The sequence below is a fragment of the Siphateles boraxobius genome, unplaced genomic scaffold, assembly GCF_051911475.1.
Source record: "Siphateles boraxobius isolate OS27281-9 unplaced genomic scaffold, OSU_SipBor_1 400, whole genome shotgun sequence".
Lineage (NCBI taxonomy): Eukaryota > Metazoa > Chordata > Actinopteri > Cypriniformes > Leuciscidae > Siphateles > Siphateles boraxobius.
The window spans coordinates 77,501-93,552 of record NW_027509032.1 but is presented as its reverse complement, the minus strand read 5'-3'; the positions used below and the strand labels follow the sequence as shown (position 1 = coordinate 93,552).

At 40.1% G+C, this 16,052-nt stretch overlaps 1 protein-coding gene across 1 annotated transcript; it reads right to left on the bottom strand.

Moving 5' to 3' along the window:
* Positions 1 to 603: 603 nt before the first annotated feature.
* On the bottom strand, positions 604 to 14,346 carry LOC143706058 (uncharacterized). The gene is made up of 15 exons (XM_077197609.1): positions 14,120 to 14,346; positions 13,680 to 13,816; positions 11,394 to 11,581; positions 11,214 to 11,318; positions 11,021 to 11,135; positions 10,757 to 10,907; positions 9,426 to 9,546; positions 7,616 to 7,771; positions 7,493 to 7,530; positions 7,353 to 7,382; positions 6,509 to 6,681; positions 2,105 to 2,526; positions 1,398 to 1,497; positions 1,041 to 1,281; positions 604 to 949 (listed from the first exon to the last, which is right to left on the bottom strand). The coding sequence occupies exons 2-15, from the start codon at positions 13,812 to 13,814 to the stop codon at positions 855 to 857; spliced, it is 2,070 nt and encodes a 689-aa protein (XP_077053724.1). The 5' UTR covers positions 13,815 to 13,816; positions 14,120 to 14,346; the 3' UTR covers positions 604 to 854.
* Positions 14,347 to 16,052: the final 1,706 nt, after the last annotated feature.

Below are 16,052 nucleotides of genomic sequence, written 5' to 3'. Positions count from 1 at the left end.
CTAAGGACTATTCCTGAGTTTCCAGACCGTTATTCCTGATTTCACCTCCAGTTCTGGTTCCACAATCAAGTCCTTTTCTCCAGTGAACGGCAGACTGCCTAAGCTTTTTTGTGACTGAATAAATTCCGTTATCTGCACCTCTTGTGTTTGGGCCGATCTCTGACAAAAGCAACTGGATTACACTAAACACAGTACCTTCAGAGTACTCTGAACTAAAACCTTTGAATCAGTAACATGACAGACAAATAACTGAATTATTTGCACACATCAGTATTTGTTAAGAAACAAATAAATCATTAATAAAATATTGATTTCTTTACATTAACACTGCTTTTAAAAATGTATTGAAACTGCTTCTCATTAATGGAAGTGGCCTAAATTTTGCTCTGTTCGTCATACAAATCCTATAGTGCACAAGTCATATGGACTATATTTATGATACTTTATGGTGAATTTTTGTTTTGGTCCCTTTTGGTTATTGTCTGCTTTCGTTATATCATATGAAAAAGAGCAGCGTAAACATTCTGATAAACCTCTCCATTTTTATTCCTTCATATGGGTTTGGAAAAACATGAGGGTGAGTAAATGCCAGAATTGTCATTCTTTACTGAACCATTGATTTCTTTATTGTTAATAAAAGGTATCATTTTATGAAATTACATAATGTTGTTATAGTTGGTCAAAATTAAAAGATTGGAAGAGGTGTTGATGTGTTTCTTGATACTATCACAAAATTTGTGAATGACAGTAAAAGTATGAAGTACGTTGTCCTACAGTATATGCTTTTTCCATAACTAAAGGATATATAAAGAAACATTGTAGTTGTGGTTAAAGATCAAATAAGAAGATTTTGATTAGTCAGTGATGAACTGCTCAAAGCTCTCCATGACCTGAAGAAGCAGCACAGTCAATGACACAGCAACTACCCAGAATGCACCTCTATCCAGAGCTGAAACAGAGAAGAACAAACATACTTTGACATGTGCTGTGTCAGGCTTTGTACACAGGCATGTACCAATATTAGTGTGTGAAACCCTTACTGTGAGAAGAAGCCTGGCTAGTGGAGGGCTGAGCAATTGGTTTAGCAGTTTGGGTTGGGTTAGCAGTTGCAGCGCTGGTTTCTGTGGCTTGTATGAGTCTGACAGGCCCTGAACGGATCGTGTAGTTGTGGGTCAGAATGCTGTTTACTAGAGTCTTGTCTGTCGTTTCCGTACATGGATCAGGACATCTCTGGGTTTGTGTGGTGGCAACACAAAGGTGCACTAGACACTCAACATACATCTAGACAGGCAAATGAACAGAGTTTAACCACAGACATGCAAGAAGGATCCACCTGTACATAGAATGTACATAAAGAAGTTATCAAGCATATTGAGAACACAGATAATGAAACATACAGTGTTTCCCATTATACCCAGAGAACTGAGATATAAGCGGTAAATTCGAACAGTCGAAGTTGACGTCAAGATCTCAAAGGTTCCATTTCCAGGTGCACAGCTGAAAGACAGAGAGCAGGGTGAACACGTTTATGATGGAAAGAGAAAGGGTGTAGTCAAAAAAGGAGAGATATTAAAGGGAGAGGCTACTGAATCTGAATTATCTTCATTTGAGATTCCACCAATTATATTACAAAAACTAATGAGTAAGAATGAGAGGTGCCCTGAATCTTTATGTCTATAAAATAAACTATAATTTAACTTTATAAAAACTGCACATCTATCTCTCCTCAACAAGCCACATTATTATTAATATTCATATCTATAGCAAAATTGGCACAGGACAGGAAACATGTCAGTGTTTTGGGTGGAAGAAGAAAATCAGTGAGTGCTGCTGGTCTGAGTGCTGCCACATTGCTAGGGTGGTTGCCAGGGTGTTGCTATGCAGTTGCAAAAAGGTTTCTGTGTGTGTGTGTGTGTGTGTGTGCTGCTATGCGCCATTTAGGGTGTTGTGTGTGGTTGCATACAGGCCCAAAGTAAGTCTTTATGATATTTTTGGGTCACTCATTCTGAGAACTTGTTAAAATAACTAACACTAATAACCATTAGCAATAGAAGTAGTTTGAGTAACAGACTCAGTCTCAGTCAGGGCTAATGTTGATACTAACCCGTGGTTCAGCAGAGGCCGTGTGTTTACAAAGTCTTGTGTGTCTGACTCAAAACAGCGGCCCACCATGAGCTCAGCACGGGCCAGTGAGGAGTTGGAAAACACATGCAGGTCCAGCGTCTCCGGCCTGCCTATAGCCCGGAGCTCTCGAGCCGCGCGCACCGGGGACACACTGCGCATGCGCGGCCAGCGCGTCTCAGCCGCCATAGGGCCCTCTCCGGGGAAGTGGAACTCAATCCAGAAGGACACTGCTCCGAACACCTCCACTTCTGACGGGATGGAGATTTTAATAGCTGGAGCTCTGGCTTGTTGTCCGGGAATCCGGCAGGCGAGTGGGAGAATGAGAGTGGCAACACGGCTTATAGTGGAGTTAGGATTGATGCTGCGTAAAGTGTTGGTGTACAGCAATTCTGAACCTAAATGCTGAAAAATATCAAAGATGAGATACCAATGAAATCAAATGAAATTTGAAAAGAAGCACCACTCACACCTCATGTCGTTCCTCTAATTTCTTTAACTCTCATCATTCTTTTTTTTAAGAGTTTAATTTCTCTTTGGTACTCCAAGAAATATATAAACATATATTTTTAGTTAATTTGTTTTTCTGTCATTTTTTCTTTAAAATGTATTTCATATAATTGTACTGAGCATTTACCTGTTGATATTTGGTTGTTCAATGTCCATTTAGAATGAGGGCTGTTTTGATTGACCGACCTACATTTTAAGTTCACTGTTTGCACACATGTATTGACTACTTTTGTAATATAATGTAATTGTCAGGATTATGTTTTGTTCTGGTTTGTTTCTGTTCCTGTTCCTTGTCGTATTAAGTTGACCTAGTTTCTATGTATGTGCCAGTTTGTTTCCTTGGAAACTCAGTTAATCCTTCAGCTGTTCCAGTTTAGTTCCCTCATTTACAGTTGTATATTTACTCCCTGTTTTTTTTTTCCAGTTCCTTGTTCGATATCGTATGTGCTAAAGTCTACGTTTAGTGGATATTTTAGTATTTCTCCTGCGATTTTCCTGTACCTTTGTGGATTATTGGATTAAAGACGGTTCATGAGTTATTTACTGAGTCGTGCGCTTCAATAAACCACCACGTTGTACATTATTAAGTAAATTATGTAATAAAATGTTCATGATGTACGTTAGGGTTAGGTAAGTTTAAGAAAAGAAAAGCAAAGCAACTCAAAATGATGGAGCAGGTCATAAACACAAAATGTGCATCGGATTTTTTTTCAGAAAATAAGCCTTTATATATTAAATGTAACACAATTTTAAATCAAAATTATCCATTTCGTGTTCAAAAATATATTATGCTATATATCAGGGATTCCGAAAGTGTGGTACGCGCACACCTAGGGGTACGCGAGAGGAAAAATGTAATGGCGGTCTGTTTTTTTTAAGTGGGATTTTTCCATACAATAAAATAAAAAAACATGAACAATAAACATTTCCTTTGTAATCGCTTTTACTAAAAAAAAAACATAACTTATTAGTTGTGGATTGTTTGTAACTTCATTGAAATTTAACTCAGAGTACTTTCGTTCTTATTTCCATAAGCGTTGTGTTATGATGATGATGATAATGCTAGCTCCACAGTCATTTTATAGGCCTAGCCTATTGTTGCAATGTTTCTTTTACGCGGCTGAAAATAACCGTGTTTTCTGTTACTGAGCCTGTGTCTGTCACTCGTCATCTTAAAAGTGGAAGCTTGTGCGTAGCTTTGTTGCATTATATTGAAACTTTGTTGATGTTGTTATTGTCAGTGTTCTGGTTATTTGCGCATGATTAAACATGAGTCTTTATATGGCGATAAAACAAAGCTTTGTTGCGTTTTTTTTTTTTTTAAGTGGGGATTGGGGGTGCGCCAATCCGGTTGGGACATAGAAGGGGGTGCACAGGAAAAAAGGTTTGGGAATCGCTGCTATATATTATATTATGCTATAAAATATATTATTCGAGAAAATTATTACAGTTTTTTACAATCGCTTTGAACCATTTCTCAATATTTTGGTCACTTTTTCAAAACTGCACAGTTCTCCTAATACACTTTCATCTTGGCACAGCAGTTCATTTCACATTTAAAATGCACTATAACTACATAAACAATTAATTTCTCAAAACAACTTATACTTTCACAACACAAGCAAAGGTTTCACCCAACAAACACAATTTGTCACTCATAAAATGGGTAGCGTTTTGCCGAGCGGAGATGTGGCTTGACTTCCGGCTCCGCTTTTGACTGGGGCTGGCCTGGGTTGCTGAAGCTGAAGCTGGCCTGGGTCGCTGCTGGGTCATGAAGCTGGCCTGGGTCGCTGAAGCTGGCCTGGGTAGCTGCTGGGTCGTGAAGCTGGCCTGGGTCGCTGAAGCTGGCCTTGGTAGCTGCTGGGTCGTGAAGCTGGCCTGGGTCACTGAAGCTGGCCTGGGTAGCTGCTGGGCCGTGAAGCTGGCCTGGGTCGCTGAAGCTGGCCTGGGTAGCTGCTGGGTCGTGAAGCTGGCCTGGGTCGCTGCTGAGTCATGATGCTGGCCTGGGTCGCTGAAGCTGAAGCTGGCCTGGGTCTCTGCTGGGTCGGCGAGGCCATCTTCGAGTGACTAAAGGCAGTGGTGGAGTTGGCTCTTTTAGGCAAGAAGTGACGCATATCCTGCGATGACTTCTGGGCCTCGTTGTAACGTTAGGGTTAGGGTTAACTCTACCGCAGGTTAGGGTTAGGGTTAACTCTACCGTGGAGCCGAATAAGCCAGACAGGGAAATGGGGGATCTAGAAGAGCCATCCTGTCAGCGTCCTTAATCACAGTGAGACTGAGTTATAAGTGACGCTCAGCACCACTAGACTGGCTGTGGCGCGGCCGATGGTTTGGGTGAGATCATGAGATCATTCCACTCACACCTGATGAGGGTCGTTGATCCTCGTGGGTGAAGAACACAGGGGACTCGTCAAAGTGAGGGGAGAGCGAGACACGCGGGCACTGGGCTTTCTTCTGGTCGCTGCTCAGCTTGGCGGCCGCGTTTCTTCCTTCGCCTCAGCTCAAGAGTAGGAGCGCAGCGTAGCCAGGTTCGGCTGGGTTAAGCCCAGGCAAGAGACGCACTCACAGCTCATCCAGAGTGGGCTTGTGAACTGCATTCACTGCATTCAGAAATTTGCTCTAAACAGTGCTCTCTATAATCGCTGGATGGCCGCAGGGGAAACCGCTTGCAGAGCGTTTAATGCGCTGCGAGGCTCGTCGACAGTGGGAAAATGCGAGTAGAGAGACTTCAGTCTTCTTCGGAGCAGCGAGAGGATCTTTGCGCTGAAGGAGAAATATTCTGATGAGATCTGACATTTCTGTGGCCTATATAGGCAGACAACCCCATTCCGGCAGGCTTAAATGCCATTTGTCTGTGCACTTGCACAGACGTGAACCAATCAGGCTTCAGGATTCGGAGAAAACAGTAGTTTTCCCCCATAAGCGTCAGTTAAAAACTTCAGTTAATGCGAGAGAACCGTATCGAAAGGGAACACTCGTTATTCAATGTTCTATTTTGTAACATTTCTCTACAAGTATGACACTGTGCTGTTAAGAATTCACTGCAGTTTGTTACATGGTAATGAAACTGAAAGACTAACACTTGTGTAGGTGTTCTTCTACATCTAATTGCTTTGATAGTATTTGATTTTTTTTAGATATGGATAATATTTCAATATTTTATTACTGTAGAAATGTAGCAAATTGCTGTTAAAACCTAATATAATACAAAACGAAAGGAGTGTGTAATCATGTGTAGATTGGCATGTAGATTCATAGAGTTTTGGCGCTGATTGTGTAAAATAATTCATGTAATTCTAAAGATGTCGTCTTTGCTTTTTATTTTCCCAAAGCAATGATAAATGATGATCAGTTGATCCCACGTAGACTGATGTTGTGATCACTGTGTGAAGAGTTTTGAAAAAGGTATCGAGAAATTGGTCCAAGTGAGTGTAAAAAAACAGTATATTATAAACATCTTTCACTTATACATTATGTGCAGCATTAACTTTTGTCAGTTGCTACAGTGTTCATTATGTGATAAAGTTCTCCTAGAATTTTGCCTATTATGTTATGTGAAAAATCTAACATTAAATTCTGAAAATTTTATTATATTAATTTAATATTTATTACATTATGTGCAGTTATTACATTATGAGTTGCAACAAAAAAATGTTTTTAACAACATGGTAGTGCGCGAATTATTTTTCTTTTTGAACTTTTATTAATTTTTATACTCAAGTTGGGTTAGAACTCTGACATGTGTTCATCTAACAGCTCAGTGCATTTACAAAGATAAATGTACAAAGAGAAAATATACAGGATAAAATAGTGTTATTGCTAGAAATACAAAGACACTAATAACTACATCTATCTACCAAGTGAGAAGATTTCCTACCATTCTCTTGGTTCCACAGCCCGTTAGAGAGAAGGTGGTGGTCACGTGGGTTGTGTTGTACAACACTGGGCATGCCGGATCATTCAGCTGGAGCTCGGAGACATGAAGGTTCTCCAGGAAGGAAATGGGCAGCACTAGAGACATCTGAAGCTCCCGCTGCTTACATTTCAACTCTGACAGGCAAATAGACATGAGAAATGTTCTTACATATGGAACAAAATGAGGGTGAGACAGGCTTATGACAAGTGAGTGGACGCTTTTGTAGACAGGCCTGTGTTTTGACAAGTCATGCAGTTTTATACATATGACACCAGTACAGGTTTTAATCTTTGGTTCTGTTCAAATAAAAGGTTGCATTTTTCTATGACAGAAAGAAAGTCGTACACACAAATCAATGGAAAAAAAAAACAGAATGCAAAAAGATTTAAGAAAGATCATTAATCCACTATGGAAACAATGACCATTATTTGCTGCAGGTCACATTTTTTATCTGTCAAAAATCAGAAATGGAGAGAGCGTCATTTGTGTATTGTGATGTATACTCTGATAAAAGCAGGACAGTGCATTATTATGTTTTGGTTCCAGTGTGTTTTGCTCTGACTGCTGTGTGTCAGTTCAGTGTCCATGTGCTCTTTAATGAAGGTGTAGTTGGTTACCAATTTCCTTATGCATGTCAGTATAAGGAATACTTCAACACCTGAGGTGTACAGTATCTACAAAATGACTGGGGTCTGTATTGAATAAAGCGCTATATAAATAAAAGTAACTTGAGTTGCACATTAAGCAGTACAGGCTGAAACAATTGTGGAATATAGCCCTGCCATGCAAACAAAGGAGTTATTACCTGTTCCTGGTGGCAAAGGATCTGTTCGTGCTGAAAGAGAGTGATACTAGATTAATAAAGATTATAGGCATATGACCTCTTATCGCTAGTTTTTTTAAATATCACCAGGAAAACATGGAAAAGTATTACATCAGCCTTACTTTGTTGTAGCCATATACACCTGATGCGAGACTGCAGGCTGAGAAACAAACAGAAGAGAGTTTTAACTGAGTTGTCAACAGTCAATTGGTTTTATGAAAGTATTCAGGTTGACTCCTTGCTACCTCTGAGTATTTGCAGCAAAACAAATGGACAGCAGACGAGCAAACTGATTAGGACCCCTAACCCAGGACAGTGCGACGGAGCTCTGCGAATTCCTGCCTGTTTCCATTGGGGAGATGAAGAGGCCCGGTGGGCCAATCACAGCAATCTCAGACACACTGCAATGACAAAAAAAATAAAAATAAACTGATACAATGACAAAAAAAATTATCAGTGACTAATTATCATGGTGCTTAAAACTATCTTTAAGCTTCTCTCCCTTTACCCATAACAGTACTAATTCCACGTACATATAATCAAACAGAACTGTGGCATTTCTGGCTTCACCAAATGGAATTGCAAAAATAAATAACTACACAATACAATGTCTAGTGTACAGAAATTGATACACAAAAGTGTTCATTTTGGAAGGAGTGAAATGATCTGTAAAATGTAGGGAAAAGGAAGGAAATTCCATCTTTGCAATGTGATTTCGAGTGAAGACGCCTTTACCTGACAGTGTCTTCCACTGAAAGAGGAATCTAGCCTGAGTCACGGCTGCACTGAAGCTGCACTGAAGCTGCACTGAAGCTGCACAGAAGCTGCACAGAAGCTGCACAGAAGCTGCACTGAAGCTGCACTGAAGCTGCACTGAAGCTGCACTGAAGCTGCACTGAAGCTGCACTGAAGCTGCACTGAAGCTGCACAGAAGCTGCACAGAAGCTGCACTGAAGCTGCACTGAAGCTGCACTGAAGCTGCACTGAAGCTGCACAGAAGCTGCACTGAAGCTGCACAGAAGCTGCACTGAAGCTGCACTGAAGCTGCACTGAAGCTGCACAGAAGCTGCACTGAAGCTGCACTGAAGCTGCAATGAAGCTGCACTGAAGCTGCACTGAAGCTGCACTGAAGCTGCACTGAAGCTGCACAGAAGCTGCACTGAAGCTGCACTGAAGCTGCACTGAAGCTGCACTGAAGCTGCACTGAAGCTGCACAGAAGCTGCACAGAAGCTGCACAGAAGCTGTACTGAAGCTGCACTGAAGCTGCACTGAAGCTGCACTGAAGCTGCACAGAAGCTGCACAGAAGCTGCACAAAAGCTGCACTGAAGCTGCACTGAAGCTGCACTGAAGCTGCAATGAAGCTGCACAGAAGCTGCACAGAAGCTGCACAGAAGCTGCACTGAAGCTGCACAGAAGCTGCACTGATGAGCTGGAACAGGGATATTTGGACCAGCACTGGCATAGAGGATATCTATCACTACAAGTGCAGAGGCGTGTGGACGTTTGTGGCCAGTAAACTTTGTTGCGAGTGCAGATGAGCACCATGACTAGGAAAGTATTGTGTTGTAACAGTGTCACTCTGACACATTTGATGAATATGTGAGGCTAAAGAGACAGACCTGAACCAGAGCACCAGAAGTTCCCAGGTCAACATTGAGGCTGTTTCTGAGACTGGCCAAATTACCTTGAGTATTTTTAGTCACAACTGACCTCTGAAATATAGCAATTGTAAGTCGCTTTGGATAAAAGCGTCAGCTAAATGAATAAATGTAAATGTGGATGTCTGGTTTAAGAAAAAGTGATTTGGGGCAATCCAAGTCAGGTACAGATCTCAGAACTTAAGAAGACCTCTAGGTTGCAGAAGAAAGATATTCATACATGTTTGGACAACAGGAGGTCGAGTAAATTACTGAATTTTCATTTTTGGCTAAGCCTTTGAAATAAGAATGACATTCCTTTCTGATGAAATTTTTATTTTCGGTAAATCGATTTGAGCATGAAACAGTACATGACTCAAATATAATGTCCAAATATAACGGTCCTGTCTGTGTACCTTGAGTCCACAGTAATATTTACATGGACTTCTCCAAAGGGCAGGACGTGGATTACAGCGCCCCCTGCTGGACTGACTCCTGTGAACTCTGGCACAGTGGAACAGTCGGATCCGCTTTCAACTGCAATAACACACAACCAAGAAATCTATTGTAACACACAGTAAAACTGACTACAAATGTGCATGGTACAGCCCTATCTTATGTTCTTACTTGTGTACAGCGCTTGACATTAACACCCACCAACCCGCCAAATGTGGGTGAACTGCAGCTGTGGCGTGTAATGCAGTCATTCCTACTAGCCACTTGAGTTTTTTTATTTGATATAATATAAATTTTTCAGTTGTAGTCTTTTAAAAAAGGCAGCTGAAATAATAAACTAAGTGTCGTGTAGTGTTGTCAAAAATAGAGATTTTTCTATACATATCAGTACGGAAATATCTGAAACTCTTCCGCAGGATACACAATACTATCTGTGTGTTCTCACCCTCTAATCTCTCTGACAGCGAGTGACACACAAACCCGTGTTCCCTCACTCACTCGTTTCGTTTGGTCCGGATGAATATTGTTGGCGTTATAGGGCTTAAATTTCACTGTTGGATATACGTGACACGTATTGAGCATAATTTTAATTTGCACACATATAAAGTATTTTGGCTACATAAAACAGTATAATGGGTCCATGCGTCAGCCTAATATACCGGATGCCAAATTATGAGATAATATTAAAAATATCTATATGGCAGTTTTTCCCTATGGTATTGATGTTTAAATTGTGGCCAGTGAAAACACTGGGTGGCTCGTAACTTTGAAAAACCACTAGCCACAGTGGCTGGTGAGCAAAAACGTTTATGTCAAGCCCTGCTCGTGTACATACACAAATCTAACTATATTATCAAATGTTGCATTTATATATGTAAAAAAACCTTTTGATCCTTAAGGCTTAAGCTGTAATGCAAGTGTTGGCATACATAGGAACTTCTTCTGTGCTGTTTAATGAAGTTGGTTGAGAGAATGTACAGTGTTCAGAGCTGGAATCTAGGAAAATACTCTAAATTTGATTTGACAGATTTGAATATATTCAATTTCTATCGATATTCAATATCAATACTTCAATTTGTTATGGAAGCAAAGGAATTATTTCATACCTTCTATTATTTTGTACTATTATTATAAAATACTTGATTGGTATACTGTATATATGCAGTAGTTTTACTCATAGCATAGAGATTTTCCAGTAGTCATGTTGTTGAATGTTTTTATTTTGAAGGCTTCAAAAAAGAGTAGTACTGTAATTCATAAGTTCATTGTAAAGACTGAGATGAATGCTAACCTGTTATTGAGAGATGCAGAGATACAGTGGAGAAAGGCTTTGCCTCGTTGTGAATCTGGTTCTTCACAGATGAAGGAAAATCCTCCACCATGATCTGTACTGAATACTGACCCAAATACCCCCCGCCTTCATACAATAGTGTACACGTCTCCTTTTAGGGTTAAAACACATGGGTGTTTGGAAGAAACAATAAAATAACTTGCAAATAAAATAAAAAAACACTTATTTATTTGAACTGAATATTTAAAGGTAAAGATGACTGACTTCATTAAGGCGCATAAATTCACCAAGACCTTTCTTCTTATAACGACAGCGAATCTCATCTCCATCCAAATCCATCACATTTACTGGGATTTCCTGAGGACAACCAGCTCTTAACCTGGTATACAGAGATACACGTTTCAAACATACAGTATGTTTTCTATATGCATTTCTGAAGTGTGTTTGCAGGCTTCACCTGACTGGAGGAGGCAGAGACACATATGGAGGCTGGTTAATCCCGTTAGTGTCCGATCTGACCGACAGATCCGCTCTTGAATATAGTGACACGGCTCCATCAGATCTAAAGAGTGAACACAACATATTATATTTTATTCACTCCTTGGGTCATTGACTTGGACAGTGTGTGATCACACACCCGAGCTGGAGAGTGGAGGTGTGGTTTAGAGGGATGGTGTTCTGCCACTGACGGAGACACCAGCCGGGAGAAGGGAAAACTCCCCTCACCGGAGAAGAGCTGAGCGGATCCAGACAGTGCTCTTCATTACACACTTCATCCAGGGCTGGACAGGGCAGGGTGGACAGCAGACTGTAATGAGCCCTGACCTGCAGGCAGAGAAACCACACTTTAACACTATAAACCTACGTAAATCTCTAAGACCCTTTAAAATATCAACGTGGTTAAAACTTGCTGTCGGTCTTGATGAACAATGTATTAAGACGGGTCACGCTATTGTATAATGAAGCTCTTTCTGCCGCGCTCACTAACGCTCCTCTAGTCTTCAGTCTTTTATTCGCCTTGGTGATCGAACAGTTGGCAAATGCTATAAGAACAAATATTAATATTTGTGGGTTAACGGTAGCAAATAACCAACATAAGATTATCCTGTATGGCGACGATATTTTGGTTTTCATGGTGAATTCTGAAAACCAAACTTGCATCTAAAGTGTTTTTTATATACTTTCTTTAATTTAGCTCAGAGGTAGCATAAATGCATTTACACTTACACAAATAACACTATAAGACGAATGTTTAAAAAAATGAGAATACTGAAATATGAAATGATGTTTAAAAAAACTGATACTTTAAATATGAAACTAAAATTAAAATTGCTATTAGGTGGCGTTAGTCAGTGTCTTAAGGAGTGAGTCAACAGATTCGTTCAAACACAGATTAATTTAGTAACAAAACACCCTTGTACTCTGGGAAATCATGCTAATGTAATATTACTTATTATATCATATAAATAAGAGGGGAAATCATCCAGGTTTTTTTTTACCTTGAATTCTAACCCATTCCAAAAGGACACATCATAGTGAAAGGATCCAGTGTCAAGGCGTTTTTTATTGCTTTTTGTACATTGAGTAACACTTCATAATGTCTTCTCGCATGTCGTAAAAACTAAAATTGATATATTATCATAGATCAGTGTTACTCATTGCGCGGCTCGCGAGCTTTCATTTGTGGCTCGCATGGCGGTAAATAATACAGTGATATGATCAAGCAGTCACTACAGATATTTCATAAAAAACATTTAAAAAGGAGGACTATAACATAACCCATTAAAAACTCAAAGTGTCAGCTCTATTTTCAAATAATTTTGATCGGATTGAAAGGGGTGGTTTATCGAGAGAACATGTTCACTTGATCGATTGAAAACCGAAACTGAAAGGACGCCGTCCGTCGCGCTGAACGCGCTGTTCTTCTGATGAATAAAGTGTCGTATAAACGAGTGTCACGTCGTTCTATAATTCTCCTTTCACTCAGTATCTGTGAAGTGAAGCAGGACAACGGCTCACCAGTCCTTGTTTCAGATTCTCATCCACAGACGACTGATTTTGGGCATTTTTACTGCGTGATCAATACAAACAGCACGGCATAACGGTTCATCATAGTCTCCAAATTATGACCAGAATTTGATATTAAGTCTGCTGTTTAAAACAAATAAAGAACCAATGTAGGAAAAAGGTTATTACGCGACAACAGCGGGAAACTTTGTATATTTGTGCAGTGTGCGAATGTCAAAAAAACTATTCCCAATTTGAATCTTTTGACTTATAAACGTGCACATCACCCCGATCATGCATCATATCACGATGTTAAGCATTAATGTAAACTACAATACATTCAGATTAATCAATCACAATGAATTCAGACCGATTGAAACAAAAGTTGTGCATGTAAACATATCCAGTCGGAGTTGCCAGTTATGGCGGTATTTCCAGCTCTTATCGCCGCATGTGCTCTTGGATGATTAGATACATGAGGGGCTAATGTAGAAAAAAATAGCTTAATGTCATTCTGGGATGAATCTATTCTGGAAATCCTGCTTTTTTGTCATTAAGGGAAATCATCTTGTCTCAGTTACAAATTTGACTGGTAAATCATTAAAAAAAATCATTTATTGCATTGCATATTGAATGTTAAGGGGTGACATATTAATAAACAGACATGGTATTTATGACTGGATGTAACTTTTTGTACTTTCCTGTAAAAATGGCTCTCCTACTGACTTTGTCCTATCAGTGCGGCTCTCATGAAAAAAAAAGTGAAGACCACTGTCATATACATATAGCATTCCAGAGTTAACCAAGAGAGGAAATAAATGAGGCCTGAATCAGAGGCTTTAAATCTTGACACATGGGACAAGTTGTCTCTTACAGAACAAAGATTGAAATATTTGTTGTAATGAATGAATCTCACCTGTTCTGATCTGTCCTGATCAAGCGACTCAATATTGACGGCTGCGCTGATGATGGATCCGGCAGGGATGTGAGGCAGGGAAAGCACACAGACGACCAGAGTCCACAGACTGGCCTTCGTCACGGCACAAGCCATCGCTACACACGCCGTAATCAAGACGTCAACCATTGAGAATAATCTTTATAAACTTAGGATACTAAGTCAGTCCATTGTGATTTGCCTATGAACGTACTCTATGGAATGTTGTCTTATTATCATGATAATCTTATGCACACGCTAAACCCTAAATGTTTCTTTAAATTTCACAACAGCTTGTTCAAAGGTGTTATTTTTATTTTTAGATTCAAGAGTCATTTCAATGGCAAAAACTGTCCCAGTTTGCCTGAATTCACCCTAAGTACTTCTAATCTCTGGCATGATTGTGAAAGAATCAGACGTACCAAACGCCTCCTGATGTCCCGATGCCTCAGAAAGATTCCCTCCACGGATGTATCAGTAACTGGAAAAATCTGGGTAGATTAGACAACGTCCAGAACTCATGTGAGACATATCGTGTTTCCTAGCATCAACGTTAAAGTAAAATGTTGTGAGAAAGGATGCCAAACTGGCTTGGTGAGAATTGTTAAGGCATTTGGGTCTATTGTTTAATGATCACGTGTCAAGGAGTGTGAATGACAGGAACAGACAGTGTTAAATAAAGCTCAACAGGAAGAAAACAAACATCCTCATTAATTCTTGTAGAGACACAAAAATCACGCTGTTTATGGCCAGTAAACTGAGAACATGTATGAGGAAAAGACATTTACCAGCCGTGAAGCCGTTGTTCTTTGCATCTTGAGCAACACAGGCGATATTGAGCAGGTTTCAGATCAGCCGGTTTCTGTCACACAAACCTGAACACACACCATGGTGTTTCTTATAAGTGTCCTAGACTTCTTTTTTGGTCAATTTTCCACTGAGTTTAAAGTTTCTCGGTGTTTTTCTTTAGTAGATTTATGTCTTTAGGGACATGATTTCAGCATTTACGGGCGGTAGAGATTTAATTGCCTTCTGGATCAAAAACTGTTGGTGTTTTTCCCCTGTCCTTCAAGAAAATTCTGAATGACTTTTTATTTTTAAACAAACTCCAGGTTTGTGTGGTCATTTAAGTCCCATACGAATCAACACCTCTATTAGGAGCAATCAATAGAATAACAGTTTATTTACTCTGTTTTGACCACTGCGGTGTCACGAAATGTTTTTCTTAGGGTTATGGCTCTCACTAATTGCCAGGAGTTAGAATATTAAAATTTAGTATTTAGATAATTCGATATATTAACATCCATTATAAACACTATGTAATATAACAATTACCATCTGAATGAGGCTTTTCATTTGAATCAAATCAGCATATTGTCATTCTATGCTGCATACAGCTAATGCTTGCGAGTGTGTGAGAGAATGTGTGTGTGTGTGTGTGTGTGTGTGTGTGTGTGTGATCCTTGCAGGAGTTTCGCCTCATATGTCCCGAAACACTGGATTACAAACTTTTCTTAATCCACAATCCAAACCATGTCTTATGTTGCAGTTCCTAAAAACAAAATTATGTTTAATTTACTCCCTAACAATTATAATGCTATTTGTGTTTCTAAATGTTACTGAGGACTCTAGCTGTGGCGAGGGGGGCGTGGTCTCGCGAAGTCTGTAGCGAGAGACGAGTCAGTGAGCTGTGCGGTAAGTAGGTCAAGTGCAGATGAGGAACACCTGTGTCTGATTGCAGTGATTGGCGTGGAGACCGCATATAAGCTGCAAGGAAGGAGTGAGCGGGAGAGAGAAGCTCCTGGGACTCGCACGCGCCCCGCAGTCGAAACCCGCAGTGTACAAACGGATTGGAAAGAGTTTTGACTGAATTATTTATGCAACGGGAAGAGTGGTCGTTTCACTGAACCTTGAGAGCTGGAGACATACAGCGAGAGCTGGTACAGGGGGCAGAGTGTTTTCGTATTCAGGTGCTGTAGTGGTACACTACGGTGAAGGCGCACGAGCGCACCTTTCTTTTGTTCTTTTATTGTTCTAAATAAAGTGCGAGTCCCAAGTTCGCCGACCCTGTCTTCTTCTTCCTTCACCCACATACACTGAAATTGACTACACTTACCATGAAGCTAGTTTAACAAACTAAGGTTAACAGGTATGGTTTCAACCAAAATCAAAGTAATTGACTGTTGTACAACTCTGACAGAAATTCAGTGATGTCAAGGCTATGATGTGATTGGTTGTGAAAGCACACGTGAAGCCATAACACGTTTTCCAATGGTAGAGCCGAGGATTTATTTCCTATAACAAGACCATATCTGAAAACACACGCTTGTAAACTGGCCTTGTGGTCTACAAATC